The sequence below is a fragment of the Pezoporus wallicus genome, unplaced genomic scaffold, assembly GCF_028554395.1.
Source record: "Pezoporus wallicus isolate ANWC-B61680 ecotype Strahan unplaced genomic scaffold, APGP_CSIRO_Pwel_v1 contig_4191, whole genome shotgun sequence".
NCBI lineage: Eukaryota > Metazoa > Chordata > Aves > Psittaciformes > Psittacidae > Pezoporus > Pezoporus wallicus.
The window spans coordinates 6623200-6638969 of record NW_026641383.1 but is presented as its reverse complement, the minus strand read 5'-3'; the positions used below and the strand labels follow the sequence as shown (position 1 = coordinate 6638969).

The 15770-nt window shown below is 41.7% G+C and overlaps 1 protein-coding gene across 1 annotated transcript; it reads left to right on the top strand.

Annotated features, from left to right (window-relative positions):
- Positions 1-13103: 13103 nt before the first annotated feature.
- LOC130606841 (uncharacterized) lies at positions 13104-13697 on the top strand. The gene is given in 4 exon segments (XM_057423412.1): positions 13104-13232; positions 13235-13358; positions 13361-13417; positions 13420-13697. Coding segments are annotated over 4 exon segments (588 nt in total).
- The last annotated feature ends 2073 nt before the right edge of the window (positions 13698-15770 follow it).

The window sequence follows — 15770 nt, the reverse complement described above, 5'->3', positions numbered from 1 at the left end:
CAGCAGCTTCACAAAAAGCTAAACATGTTCTCTACATCTTTCCCACCCCTGTTCCCACCCCAGACTATTGCAGCATTTTGGCTGCCATTTTCCTGCTACAGAAGGCAAAGTTTAGTAAGCGGGACACAAGACCAGAAGTCAGCACACTTGGGCTTTACTCTTGGCTTTGCTAGTGACCTGCTATTTGACCTTTTCCATCACCCCATGCAAACAAATAGCACCTTTGTGTGTCTTTACTTCTGTTCCTACACTTAGTAAGTCCCTTTGAGCAGAGCTCTCCTTGCATGTGCAGGGTGTACTGCACAACAAACCCCCAGTCTTGGTCAGGGCCTCAACATCCTCAAATACTAAAATAAAGCAAATAATTGTTACTAAATGTCAAAAAATGCACTTTCAAAGAAATCAAATGGTTGGCAGAGAAGCCTGTACAAAAGGGTCATTCTTTCCATTTTCACTTCTTTTCTCTTGTTCTACATTCAACTTTATATGTTAATCCTACAAATATGCATCCAAAAAGTAGGAGTCATTGGTTACTCATCTTTCAGGTCTAACACTAGTGCAGTCCTGCTTGGGTAGTCCATCCACTTTCTAGATTAATAGCTGCTTTTTCTGAAGACCTCATCTTGACCAATGATTAACAGATCATGCAGTACCTTACAGCCTTTCATGTGTCCCTCTCCTCCTTCCCTTTTCTAAGCTTCTTTGGATCTTGTTCCTGGGAATAAAAAATGAAACACTTAAACTGTCTAAACAGAATGGCCAAAATAATAATGAAGTGATATCACATAACTCACTGGAAAATTAAGTTCCATGAGGGTTACACTGAAAAGCTCAAATCTGTCCCTAGAACATAACCTGCAACATGCCAGGACTTCAGACTGTCTGCACTGCAGGAAGGTGCTCACCTGCACTCCAACCCATGTCAGTCTGATGCATATTTGGAGGAAAAATGAAATATTTGTTGCCATTATGGTTTATTTCATTAAATCTAACAGAACTCTAGACATGTTATAAGTAACCAGGAGGAAAGCAATTGGCAGAATATAGGTAAAGCAGTCAAAAGCTCTCTGATCCATGTTGATTATCCATACCCCCCTACAGTTTCATCACAGAGAATTTAACTACTGCATTTGTGTATGCTCATGTTTGCAAAATGTAATTAAACAATACAGAAATGTAATTAAACAATACAGACTATAATGTATCTAGTAATAAATATTTGTGATTATATTACCCTATTTATGTGTGAAGTAACTAGTAAATTTTCCCAAACCTATCATGAAAAAAAGAAGCCCCTGTTTTCTTGACTGTGCAACAGTGATACAACCCAAACCTTAACCACAAAGTGCCAAACTCTGGGATCTGTGGAAACTATATCCAAACACACAGACTTGAGTCCTTCTGTAGTGTGGGGTAGCAGCACTAGCACTCTGAACCTTAGGCTCTGCATTATAGTTTACTCTTGGTTAAAGCTACACTAGAAACAAATAGGGCTGAAGGCATCTGAAAAAATACTGTTCCTCTGCAGTGAGGTCATCTCTTACACTGAGTCAAGCAGTAGGTAAATTGTATAACAGGAAAATACAAGTCGAAAGCTTCAAACTGCCAAGGGTTATGAATTCTTTGTTTTGCTTTGGAAACAAATGCACAGTAGAGACTAGAGACACAGTGGAAGGAAGACATAACAAAGGCTTTGTTTGTAAGGGGATGGAACCACTGCTCTCTGGTCAGGGCTGATGTATTTTCCATTAATAGCCAATTGAACAATCTCAGCACTCAATCCTGGCCAAATACTAATCTGCTGAATTTATTACATTTGGGGTTTTAAATTAAAAGTACCATCTGTAACTCATGTGCAGTAAACAGCACAGAACATGTGACAAGAGAAAAAAAGCACCTCATGAAAAGGTGGGCAAATGCCACTTGGTTTGAGGAACCCAGAACCCTGCGACACTGCACATTGAACATTTTCTTGCAGAGCAAAAAGCATAACAGCTTCAACAGGTTATTTGTTAAAACCCCCTCTGTTCACCTCAGTAATGGTCTGTGCAGTCCAAGTCTGGAAATGTAGTTGGTTTGACCAAAGTGATACTATCAACTGAACAATGCCAAATTTCATAGGAAAAATGCCATGGTAGCCAGAAATAATACACATACGCACAGAGAAGAAAATCCCAGCTTGGGTTTTGGGGTTTTTTGTTTTGTTTTGTTTTGAGGATTTTTGCTCTCACAATCATAAATATTCTCAGGGCAACAAAAGCTGATTCACTATTGCAGTTATGTGGTCTGAGGTGGGTGAAATCTCAGGCCACCAAACACAGGCTATTAGGACTACTGCCAGCCCCACCATGCTACCAGTGTCCCTCACAGGTAAAGCTGCTGGTGGGGACTCTGTGGTCTAATTCTGATTATTTCAATCAAGGCTGAGGGCTTAAACCTTTCTTCTCTTTCATTGCAACTCTTATACAAGTGTTCTCTTCAGAAACCCAGTCTTCTGAAAACAGCAAGTCTATTCATCTCGAGTTGAATAAATCTACAAGGTACAAACGCCATTTTGTTGCCCACTTGATGCTTTCATTTTGACTTGTGCCAAACCTTGTGTCTGACATGATTTCTGCTCAGAAATGGAAGTGGGGTCTGGGTTTAGTGGAAATATGTCACACTGCATACGCACACAGAGGTGCAAAATGACCTGCAAAATGATGCTGGGTAGAACTGGCCTAAGAAAAATGTTTTGAGAACAAGTCTGTTGACAGTAATGCTTTTTTAAATCAACCTTCTTTTGTCCAAGCACCTCCAAATACTATGGGAGAGTATTTGAATTCATTTTCTAAGGAGGTTATCACACAAGTGATCCTGCCTTACTGATTCCACAAAAACATAAGCATCTTAGGAACTACCCAGATAGGGTCTTCTACCCCTCCCACAGTATCACTGCTCCCAGTTCATATTTCTTAGTACAAATACAATAGAAAAGAGTGGGACCCCAAACATGCAACAGAGAGAGTCCATGCTTACAAGGCCCTGTATAAGAATGGGTCACTGATTAAGACTTGTGCATAAAGTCTCCTTGTACAGTCAAAGGAGATGGGCACATTCAAATGACAAGTCATCCTGTCCATGGGATGGGAGGGCTCTGTAGATGCTCATCTGTCTCTGCTCTCTAGGAAGAGAGTAACTTAGACAAAACAGTTAACTTTTTTAGGGTTTTAGTGATGACTAGTGGTAGATAAGAAAAATCCCAGCTTTAAAGCTGATAAAAAAAAGACTTCCTATCCTCCTTTTGCAAAAGAGAACAAATGAGGATAAAAAAATGATCAGTCATTTGCTCAAAGTCACACAAAAGTTAGAAGTTAAAACTGAGTTTTGTTTAGTTCAGACCTTCCTACCTCATGGTGAAGGCGGGAGGAAAAAGGTTCTCATTGGTTTCCGATAAACAGCAGTGGAAGTACACAACTGACTTATTTCACACTTTGTGCTTCCTGTCCCTTTCTTTGTGAAGAGAACACTGTCCTTGTTGTTTTCTTTTTTCCTGACCTATGTCAAAGACAGAAATGGCCACTTCCCATTTCCTTGGCATGGAAGGACCTTTCAGAAAAGTCACTGAACAAGCAATTGGTCCACTTTCTAGAGACCATGAGCCAAGTTATTTGTAATGGTGAACTATTACAAATAAAACAGCGCCAAAATGTGACCATTTGGCAAACAGAGCATCAGTAACACAAGAGCTCAAGAAATCACTGAAATAGTGTTGAAACCATCAGTTTATCAGGAAGAGTATTTTGTTATCAGTAGAAAAGCCAAGCAGGAAAGAATACATTTCTCAGATTTCTCAAAAACCTACTTGCTTAGGTGGGCCATTCAAAGACTGTTAGAAGCAAGATCTGGATTTCTACTTTAAGAGGTCAATCCACGATATTCCAGGCTTCCATTCTCACACTGAAGTACACACAGACTGGAAAGACCATTGAGGCTTATGACAAGAGCCATGAACACCACAGCAGATCCAGAGGAACCCTGATGAAAAGAGCATTGCACACACATCAGAATTGCTGCAGGCAGCTACACTTGACATTCACACAGGAAAAGCCTGTGAGTTTAGCTCTGAGTCCCCTGTCTGATGAAGTGGTCTACATCAACACCAAGTCTAGTTTGGGTTCTGTCCTATAGGACTCAAACGCTATTTAAAAAGAAATTAAGATAAATGTGGCCATTTTAAATGTCAGCGAGGTATTTTTTCCTTTTTAAAAAGAAATATTTATCTCATGACAAATGCATGTTAAAACCTAAACACAAAAATTATTAAAATATTTTAAATTTTAAAACAGTGTTGAGATATATGATTTTGACAAAAAATACATATAAGAAGTTAAAGGACTGAGTAGACCAATGTCACTGCAACCAACAGGGATAACTGACTTCTGATAGCAGCAGAAGTTTTCTATAAAAAGCAGAAGAAATATTGTCCTACTTCTTGTCTGCTTTATCAGTTCTCAAAACTGACTAGTTGATTCAGAATCGATAGCAACATTGGGATTTGAAAAAGAAGGTAAGTCTTTTTCCCTCTTATGATCCATGAACAAACAGGAAAGCTTGGCTTCCTTCTAGCCATAAATAAAATATAGTTGAGGGAACGTTGCCTAATAACATGATAAGCAGAAGGTGGCTTTTTAATTCCTTTACTTTTGTGTTTAACAGGTTAGGTTTACATGCAAAAAGATATCCAGATCAGTATTTTTTCCCTATATAATCTGGAACATTAAGATATTTTAAGCAACTAACAAAACATTTTGGTGGTCTGTTTGTGCATTATAGTTTAATTCCAGATTTTACGTAACTACAGTCCAGTATGATGAAGAAGTGAGTAGTAGGTAGCAAGTAAATGAAATACGTTGCTCATCCTTTTCTACCATAACTCAAATTCTAGCAAATTTTGATAGTCCCAATGTTTTGCTACATGATTTCTTAAATCTACACATTAGGGATAACCCCATAGCAGAAAGGTCCAAGGAAAAAATTCAGTAGAAATACACCAGTGAACATCAAATTTTCAAAGGTTTTAAAGTAAAGGTGAAACAAGGCTGAAGTTGTTGTTTCTTAGGTTGTTTCTATCAGGACCTCATCACTGATCATATTTAAAATCAGGAAGGATACCTTTGCCACCCACTGCTTTTCCAGCAAGCAGCATGGACTCCCCAGTGCACAGCAGCATTTTTCTGCTTCCTCAGTTCCCCAGGGGTAGAGAAGCATGCACGGGTTCCCCAAAAAAGAACCTTGTGGAGAAAACACAGTTTGAGAGACATCTCAGTGGTGTGCTCCTGATATATACATGTCTTTTCCTCACTCCATCTCTGGTGTGGACATACAAACACAGTTCTCTTTCCTCTCTCATAAACCTAAAGATTCTCCTTTGTCCATCACATTGTTTCTAACACCTTCCCTGCAGCAATCACTCCCAGTCTCAAAGAACTCTTGGTGGGAGACAGAGAAACTGTTTCATAGCCCTTGCTAGTATTTCACATTCTTTTGCACAAGAATATGTGCCCTATGACCCATAATATTCACTACCATCCATAGGTGTGCGCTCACCTCAGAAACCATAACTAAGAGCAGATTGTTGGGGAGGGGGAACGTGGCAGCTAGGCTATTATTTGTATTTAACTGGTAGAAGGCTACGTGGAGCAGAGAGAATTACAAAGATTGACATTTGTGTTTTTAAGTTTCCATTAACATAATGGAAATGGTGTGTAACTCCCAAGTCCCCAGCCATCAAGGGTCTGTCAGCCTTACTCAGTGTCCCAACGCCCTCTCACTCATCCTCCTTAAAAGCAAATGAGTCGTTGTGCATCTGACGTTTCTTCCAGAGGCAAACCCAGCAGGGTCCTCCTTCCCTCTAACTTCTTGTCATCCAGAGGTTAGTGTTTTAGTAACTTGAAACATCCTGTAAAATCTATCAGGATTAGTTTCCAGTATAGAAGCACTTGTACTTGATCCAAGCTAATCAAATGTTCTTCAGATACTAAGCCCCAGGGTTTAAGTAGGAACACCCAACATATTAAGCAAAAATGACCTTCTCAGTGTGGCTACTATATCCTCCTTTTTGACCCCTTTTGACACAATTTTGGCTGACACAAGAGAGAGAGTTAAAGCCATTGTGAATAGGCCAAAAATAATATAGTAAGTGTGTCTGATGTCACCAGAATGTTATATCCTGAGACAAAAAAAGGGAGGGGGGGGCTGGTTTTAGATGGAAGTGGACATTTTTTACATACCAGTAAATGGGGCTTTTTAATAGATAACATTTTGCTTTCAAACTCGTATTTCAGTCTTTCCCAATGGAATTAGTAACCAAATTAAAGGGTTTAGGAGCTCATATTATAATCAAACGCAAGTCTGAACTTACAAGTCATGTATGACCTGGCAGCCAAGAGGTTACGGTGAGTAAGAAGGTAGACCACAGAAAACCAAAGAACAGGAAACTTTCAGTCTAGCGCTGATGGAAAAGCTTTGGATTAGATGGATACAGTACTGAATAACTTATTTCAAAGCAAACAGCTCTAACAGAAGTTTCTGACCCTTTTATAGAGGAAACACTGAAGATGTATGATGTAAGAATTCAGAAGTGCACGTTAAGCTGCAAAGTCTTATGAGTTATATACAGCAAAATCTGTGTTTATGCAGCTATACAGTGACTGCGCCTCCTTCCATTCAGGGGTTCCATCAACTGACTGACTTCCTTCATTTCAAAACCTACTGTTTATTACTCCATGAAAGGTGGTTTAATGCTCTGCTCCTCTATATGCCCAGACAATTTAATGGAATTTCTGGAAGGCCTTGGATGTACAATGCTGGAACAATTCAGTTTTCTCCTCTGTCAGAATCACTCTTTCTGTGCAGCCACAGAAAGAAGCTCTTTTTCTCCCAGTGACAATTCCAGACATCCAGATGCTGATCATTTTAAAAATGGCAAAGCATTTTAGTAGAATTCAAACCAATCCAATCCCACATTTCACCATTCTTCAGGAGAAGCCTTAAAATTGGAAGATCACACACAAGCATGAGCTTATTTCACTGACACATATTGACAGACAATAAATGAAATGGCTTAGAAATGCATGTTCCCAAGCCTAGTTCTAAGATTATATGAGGTTTTGTTGCCCTAGCTCCAGGATCATCTTCGATTCAGGTGAATAGGAGGTTAGTTTTAATTCTGCCCACTAAATTCAACACAACCTGTCAAGGAGGAACTTAAGACTAAAAGAATTTCCTTGAGTGAACTTAGGCTTGATTAAATGTCTCAAAGTACAATGCACCACTAATAACTCTAAACTTTGACCGAGGTTAGCTCTTGAATTTCCATTGGAATAAAAGCAAACAGATGTCTCTGGAGTAAAATGAACAAAATAAAAGATATTTTAAAATTGGACAAAACATCCAAACCTCACTAGGGAAGCTGTACATGCAGTTCCCATTTATATTAATTGTAAGCATTCGCCTAAGAAAACACGTGTAATCGGTTGCTACAACCCAGCTGATGACTGGCAACTTGGTGATGTGCTTGAGGCCAAAATCTATCTAGAGGCAGCCTCTTGTGCTGCCCTATAGTTAAAAGGAAGTTAATCTCAATGGATATTGAGGGTGTTCAGGTTAAAGAACAAACAGTAAGAAGCTGATGAAATTCAAGATAGGGAGCAGAATCCTCCCCACTCTATTTTGGGTAAACCTGCTCTGATTCCTGGTACACTTTCACTGGGAAGGTTTCTCATGACAACAGGTCTGCTCTCTCCATCAGGCAGAAATTACTTACCTGAATTCAAAGAATCTAGTTCTATCCAAATCCAGATTAATATCAAAAAGAGACATTTCAGTCATTCCCAGAAAGTTCAGACTAACACATATTAACAAATTTAAGGACTAGTGGAAGGAGAAACAGGCTCACACAATGCCCTGACTGAGGCAATATTACTCTTTTAACTTTCACACTCATAGCAAAACTCAGCCAAAAAAGCCCAAACCACTAAATGACCACATTCTCTTCTGGTGTGAATCAGCATAGCTCAAACACATGAATGCTTTTTAAAACAACAACTCAGGTAAAAGGCATTTGAGATCTGATTCCTCATTCCAGACAGTTATTAGATCCATATTACCATATACTGACAATATTATTAATTTTTTAATGCTAAAAACATCCCAAGATTTTGGCCCAAGTGGAAAAAAAAAAAAAAGAAAAAGAAAGAAGAAAAGAACACACCCCTTTTTATTTTAAAACTTCCATGCTATTTTTTTGCTGGTTGTAACTTCGTGGCTTTATGACATGACATTTATTCCTAGATATCAGATGTTAAGAAATATCAGATCACATAAAAAGGCAAATTAACTTGACTTCCTTTCCAGATCTACATCACCCAACCTGGGCCATAATTACTAAAGCTATATCCTGTTCTGTGCTGATTCCACTGATTTTTGTCATACTCAGCCTACAAAACTTGCTTTAAAATCACTGAGAAAATACAGGGTTTGTTTGGAAACATGTAGAAATAGCATTCTTGTGCATCACTTCTCTGAATCTTGTTTAGAAATTAATTCGAATATTCTGCACTTGTTCTTGCTTAAAATCCTTCCCCACCAGAGCACAGCAATAGTGCAGGAGGTCTTGAGGTTGGAGGCAGTGGGACTGACACCATCATACAACTGAGCTACTGGGAGCAACACAGGGTTACTGTTTGGAGGAGAGACAGTTTAGCGCTGAAAGGGAATGGAGGGCAGCCTGGAACAGAGATTGGTGTCAAGGAGGAATCCTGCTGCAAGGAATTTACTGAGCCCAGAAACTGTCTCTGGTTTTATTACTATTTATATTTATAAATAAATGACTGTAGTTTTTAAAACTTTCCTTTCACATCAAAATCCCAAGGTCATGGGAATCACCAGTGCCACAAATAGATGTTTGAGATGAAGCAATGAAAACCTGCATAAGGTCTGTCAGATACGGGCTCCCATTACTTCTCCCCCATCCACCTCCACCTAGTGCTCCTCACCTCCACTGGATGGACTACCTGTGCACTACCTCAGTACAAAGCTCAGGCAGCACTGGCAAATTTAAGAGTAAATCCAGGTTCCCAACACACCAGGACTCCACTCTGGTTGCTTCCCTGCAAGATCCTTTTGGGTTAATGCAGGCGTTCATTTGACCTCTGCTCTCTCTGTGGATGGTAACATAACTGTGATTGCCATGAGGCCCCCTTTGTCGTCAGCAGGGGCTGGGATTGGAGCCCAGGACAGATAGCACATCCCAAGTAATAGCTGTGCCTGGAAGAGCACTTCAGCTGTGACCTCAGCAGCTTAAGGAGACAAAGGGACTAGGCCAGGAGAAAAAGACACATCTGCTTCGAGTGATGACAGGGAAGGAACATAAGGAGAAAACAGCCATGATTATGACAATCGGGCTTCCCTGATGGACTGGCTTCTTCCCTGCCTCTCACCTTCCAATCTTTACTTCCTCCAGATCTTCACATCTTTCATTATTTGTACTCCAACACCTCCCCATACAGCCAGATCAACCTGAGAGATTTCCCTGCTGTGTACTGATTGCTAGTGCCTTAGTCACATCATTTTCACATCTATTGGATATCACCTTCCTCTATGCTGAAGGGAGGTTCAGCTGCCAAACTACCCTGCTTCTATGAGCTTTGAAGAGCTGTATCTTTATCAGTATCCAAATGTAAAAACTAATCCTGTTGGAAATTTGGGAGCCATTTAAATGTCAATGAGCCCACAAACTACCTCCAAATTATCACCAGTAAAGTGTGCAGAAACTCCTACAACTGTGCTATGAATCAGTTCCATTCTTTGTTTACTGGAGGTCCATAGCAATCAGAGCTGTTGAATCACACAGCTCAATATAATGTCCCACATTACAGGAGTTATTACAGACAGTAATAACAGTGAATTTAATACTGAAAACAAGGTGTTTTGTGGCTGCTCTTGCACAGCGCAAAGAGACTTGGAATGAAAATTACTTGTGTGAAAAGTAACTTGAAGTTGGACGGCTTGCAAGTAACACAATATGCCAATCCCAGGATGTTCTGCTTGCACAAGAATTACTGGAACAGCTTCACTGTCACTAGGGAAGCTCATTCAGTAACAGCTTCTTTTGAATGTGTGGAGCTGGTAAGGAATTCTTCCACCTAAAACAACTTGTAAGTTCATTTGAACTGTGTCCTCCAAAGAGACACAGAAAACTGCAATTTTATCAGAAGTGCTAAAAACCACGCAGCAAAAAGATTTTCACTTTTTTAGAAAGACAAAAGTTCCCTGAAAAAAATAGCTTCCAGCCTTAGCAGCAGATACAAGTTGCCTTTAAGCCCAAGACTAATTGGGCCACTGTCTCCCTCTGTAGTCATTCCTGGGTGTCTCTCTGTAGCACTAATCCCCAGCTGAGCTTCCAGCTAAGAAATCATAACATAACACCCACCATGAGTAAGCACTGTAGTTCAGTGAAAATTTTCCTCAGCATTTGTTCCTCTGTACATGACTAATCAGGATATAACTCAAGGTATTTTTCCTACCCCTCTTTTTAAAACATAGGTGGTGCAGAGAGTTAGTTTATAGTGGAAACATTACTCCAGCAACACCTCCTTACAAGTAAAGACACACATGCTCCTTTCTTCCTATCTATCCTAAACAGAACAGCTTACTAGCAGGTGCAAATGGTTACTTAGTGCTTACAGAAGATCTCAATCCAACAACTAACAATAGTATCATCACAACCAGCATTTCCTGATTTTGTATTATCTTCTTTCAGGCTCTGTTTTCCTGGTCTGCCTTTCAAATGAGCCTTGTTTCCATGTGCACCATGGCACAGGCTTTTGTATCTCTGTGAATCAGAGTTTTAAACCTCACCTTTAAACCCCACCACCTGGGACAGCAAAACCCTCAAGATTAGTAATAAGCCATTCCTCTCTCGTAAAAGCACACGGGATACTCACCTGCAATGTTTCACTGATACTATTGCTTCTTCTCTGGCTGTCTGAATGTAGGCAAAAAATATTTCACATATTTTTCTAGTTTCAAACTGCACAGCTACTCCATATTATCTAGTTTATAAAATATGGGGTGGGGGAGAGGTACTAGGTTTATGCCCATCAGTCAGCAAATATTTCTCTGTGGACAACTTCAAGGAAGTCAAGAAGATGGCTGAGAAAGAACAGAACAGTATTAGCCCCGGTATTTCTTTGTGTTACTACAGAAATGAGTACAGATGAGGAAGAGAGAGATTAAGAATCAGCTTTTCAAAATTGCTTAAGCACAGACAGGCACTCAACAGGGTTTTCAAAGGTCTCTACAGAGGCTAAGGGTCTAACTCCCCTTGACAACACAAGTATTTAGGACATTTACATATCCACTGTAACGCAAGTGAGGCCCTGAATGTATTCAGAAAAACATATACCTTTTGCTGAAACTGCTTCGTGTAATGCTACATAACCCCATGTCATCCCCTGAACAAAAAAAGTAACATAGGTGCCATTTCCACAGGAAGAAGAAACACAGGTCTACTGTAATCTTGACAGGCAATGATGCTCAAACCCTTGCACTGAAAAGGTGCACTGTGATCTTTCTAACAAGGCTAAGGACCTACGTTAAGTTGTAACTCTGGAGATGCAGAAGGTGGTTAGCTGCTGTAAAACTGTGCTGTAGGATCAATTCATGAGAATGATTTTTCATTTCTGTAGCTGCACAGCAGATTTTAAATGTGCCTTTTAAATGAGCTCAGAGAACTTTTTCATTTTGTCAGGACTCCAAATCTTGCTGTTTAATTCCATGTTCAAGGTGCAGTTGTAGCCAAAGAGAAATAATGGTGTATCTTCCTGTCTGTGGGAACATGCTCAGAGCAGTGAGGTATGTCTATTTTCCTGTATCTAATGATCTTACTTCAGAAGTATCATTTTCTCCATTTTACAATTAAAATTTCTAAGATTTTTCCCTTTAAGTCCCTTAAAGTTTGGAAAAGAAAACCTCTAACTGTGCCATCTGCAATGGATATGCCATCTCAGCAGCCATCCAGTGAAGCTCAGGCCAGGTGGCAAACACCACCTAAATGCTCTGTCTTCCAGTATCTCACAGTCTATACAGGGAGCCTTTTTTGTCACGCCAGATAAAATTCTGTGCACAGAAAGGACCTGGCTGAGGGAGGAAAAGAAGAAATAAGGATTTTCAGCTCCTTTTCCCATCGTGTCCTGGGTTCAGCAGTAGCAGTCATTTTTTCTCCTTCTTAGTAGCCGGTGCAGTGCTGTGGTTTTGACTTTCGGCCTGGAAGCAGCACTGATAACACCGATGTTTTTAGTTACTGCTCAAATATTTAGTCTGACCAAGGACTTTCTGAGCCTCATGCTCTGCCAGGGAGGAGAGGAAGATGGGAGGAAGCAGAGACAGGACACCTGACCCAAACTAGCCAAAGAGGTATTCCATACCACAGCACGTCATGCCCAGGATGTAACTGAGTTACCCGGAAGGGCTAGTGCACTGCGGGGTTGGACTAGGTATCGGTCAGTGCTCAGTCAGGCTGGGTATTATCGGTCAGCAGGTGGTATTGTATTCTCTTCCCTTGCTATTTCCTTTATCATTATTATTACTGGTGGTAGCAGTAGTGATTTGTATTATATCTTAGTTACTAAACTGTTCTTATCTCAATCCATGGGAGTTACATTCTTTAAATTCTCCTTCCCATCCCTCCGGGAGCATGGGGAAAAAAAGGGGGGGATTGAGAGAGAGACTGTGTGGCTGACTGGGTTTTAAACCACAACAGTCCTTTCTGGCGCCCAACCTGAGGGGTTGAGATAACAACAGATCTGACTGGAGCGTGTTTAATCGTATTTGTGATAAGCATTCATTGTTTTGGATTAATAGTCACTTGTCGCAATGCTGACTTATTGGCTCTCAAAGTTGTTTCTCTTGATCTCACAGTTTCAGCATATCGTACCTTACTTACACCTGGTATTTGCTGTGTTAGTGTTTATTGGCTGGGGACCTTGGGCTAAGGTTCTTGTTTCACTGTACTTTATGGTAACGACTTGTAATACGAGGGGACTCGGCAGCAGAGCGGGATGGACGTGGCCATGGACTTGTACCTGGCTGTCCCACTGCACTTCACCGTCCCGGCCCTCGTCCTCGCCTGTTTTCGTGAGGCTGCGGGGAGCCGAGGTGGGAGGGGGGGTGAGCGGGGAGCGGGCTGGGCCGGGAGTCGGCGGCGGCCGAAGCGGCCCGGGAGAGCGGCCCCGGGGACCAAGCAGCAGCGGGAGCGGGGCCGGAGGCCGGCAGGAAGCAGCTGCCAGTGAAATTGATCCGGGCAGTCGAGAAGGGGACGAGGTGGCTGCCGAGCAGCGGGAGGAGGCGGCGGAGCCGAGCCACACGGCCGAGCCGGCCCCGCGGCGGCCGAGAGCATCCCCTGGCAGCCGCCCGCCGAGCCCCGAGAGCCCGAGCCCCAGGAGGATGCGGAGAGCAAGATACCACCTTTGGGAGCCTCAGCTGGGTCCAGCCTCGGGCACCCGGGACAAGTGGAGGATGGAGGAGACCACGCAGCATTTCCCAGCAAGGCAGAGGAGGAAGATCTGGACTCAGAAAAAGAGAAGCTTGTGGTGAGAGAGCCGGCAAGCACAGCAGCTACACCGGCCCCAGTAACAAGCATCAGCAGCATCTAAGAAGATGCCTGGGCAGAAGAAGCAGAAAAATGGAATAGATGATCAAGATACTAAGACTGATTCTGTTGTATCTCCTGCCAAAAAAACAAGACTCAGTGCTGCTCCATCAGAAGATAAAGCAAGAAAATGTATCTGGAAGGAAGAAAGTCTCTACAAAGAAGCAGAAAGTTGATAATGTTCTGGTGGATGAACCTCTTATTCAAGCAACTACTTATATCCCATTGATGTATAATTCTGATGCTGGCCCTTTGGAAAAGCGAGAAGGGGTTGAAGTAGCAAAACAAAATGTGAATGAGGGGATCCAGAAGAGCAGTGGCAAGAAACTGAAGACTGAAACAGATGAAGAGAATGCTGAAGTAAAATTTAAAGACTTTGTAATGTCTATGAAGAATATGATCTTCAGTGAAGATGAGGCCCATTGCATAGTGGAGATGTTAAAGGAAAAATCCAGTGCAATTCATGATGTCTTGCAAAAGGCTAGCAAGGCTGAGTCAGCTGCAGCTGTACATCAGCTACAAGACAAAGAGAAAATGCTCACTGCGATGAAGGAGGAGGCAGCAGTTGCAAAGGAGCAGTGAAAGCAGCTCACCCAGGAGCTGGTTGCAGAAAAGGAGAGGAATGGCTTGCTTAGAGCCAAAATGCGAGAGCGGATCAAGGTGCTAGAAAAAGATTCTCCTTCCCATCCCTCCGGGACTCGGGGGTGGAAAAGGGGGGGAGTGAGAGACAGACTGCGTGGCTGACTGGGTTTTAAACCACAACACATCGTTAAGAAAATATCCCCTGAAATAACAATCTTTAAAGTGAAAAAAAATATCATTTTTACTGCTAAATGATGTGATTCTTTTACTTCTTTTTTTAAGCAGAACAAAAGGTATGCATGCTTTGGTCACTTGTGAGCCCTCACAGGTTTTCAGAGAGATTCAGAACTATGGGATATACAGCTCTATTCCTGCACCTGGAGGCTTGCTGCAGGGAGACCTCTGAGAGCTGAAGAGACCTCTCCTGCCTCTCTACAGGGTGCACCAGAGGACTTTGAATGGCAGCACCACCAAGAATGTCCCTTTTCAGCCCAAAGGCACAGCTCAGGGGTGCAATTACATGCAGTTCTCACTTCTCAGATATACAAAGCCCAGCCATGTCACAGCTGAACAACCAGAATAAAATCTGTCCTTCCCCTACTCCTTTGTCAGGCAAGTCAGTCATCAAGTAAGTACCAACTGATTTCAAGTTCAAAGATATGAGTTACCCAACTGCATGGACCACAGTGTTCACATACTGCTCAGAGACAGGGAAGGTCTGAACATGAGCAGGGAGAATTCTTCATTTACCCATCCTTATTTTCACATTATGGGACCCTGACATCACCTGGAGTTTCTTGCTTCTATTGCAATGCAACACTTACAGCTTTCATTTTTAAAGGATATCAGTTTTTTTTTTCCCAGTTGGAGTGATCTTGAGGCTGATTTCCCATTCATCAGAGAGAACAGAAGACCTTCCTGTACAAGTACCAAAGTCTTAATAGTGACCTTGGGTTTTTTTCATCTCAGCCAAGAAATAACTCATCCCTGTTACCACACAAGGGCACTTATTTAAAGTTGATGGAGAAGGAAGTGTACCACCTATTGAGTCACCAATGCCACATCCTAAACACCTGGCTTTTGCCTTGCTGGGCTTCCATGTAAGCATGAATCTACCCGGAGTACAGCTGCAGAAAAAGCCTTAATAAAACCTCAAACCACACAACACTTTCCTGCATGGGAGGTATACTGTGATCTGCAGTTCACAGACTTCCAGAAGAAAACTGAAATCCTTTCCAAAGCAGATCCACCTGCTTTGCTTTTGTTGAATTTCAGGGGTAACAACTGTGCATGTCATGCCCCAAAGCAAAGTATAAAACTAAGTTTCCCTGAGCTCAGAAATAAACTTACAGCTATAATCTGGAGTGGCAGCCTTTTAGAGAGAAGAGGGACTTTTTACAAAGACACGTAGCGATACAATGGGTTTAAACTGAAAGAGGGTAGACTTAGATATTAGGAAGAAGTTCTTTACTTGTGACAGTGCTGAGGCGCCCAG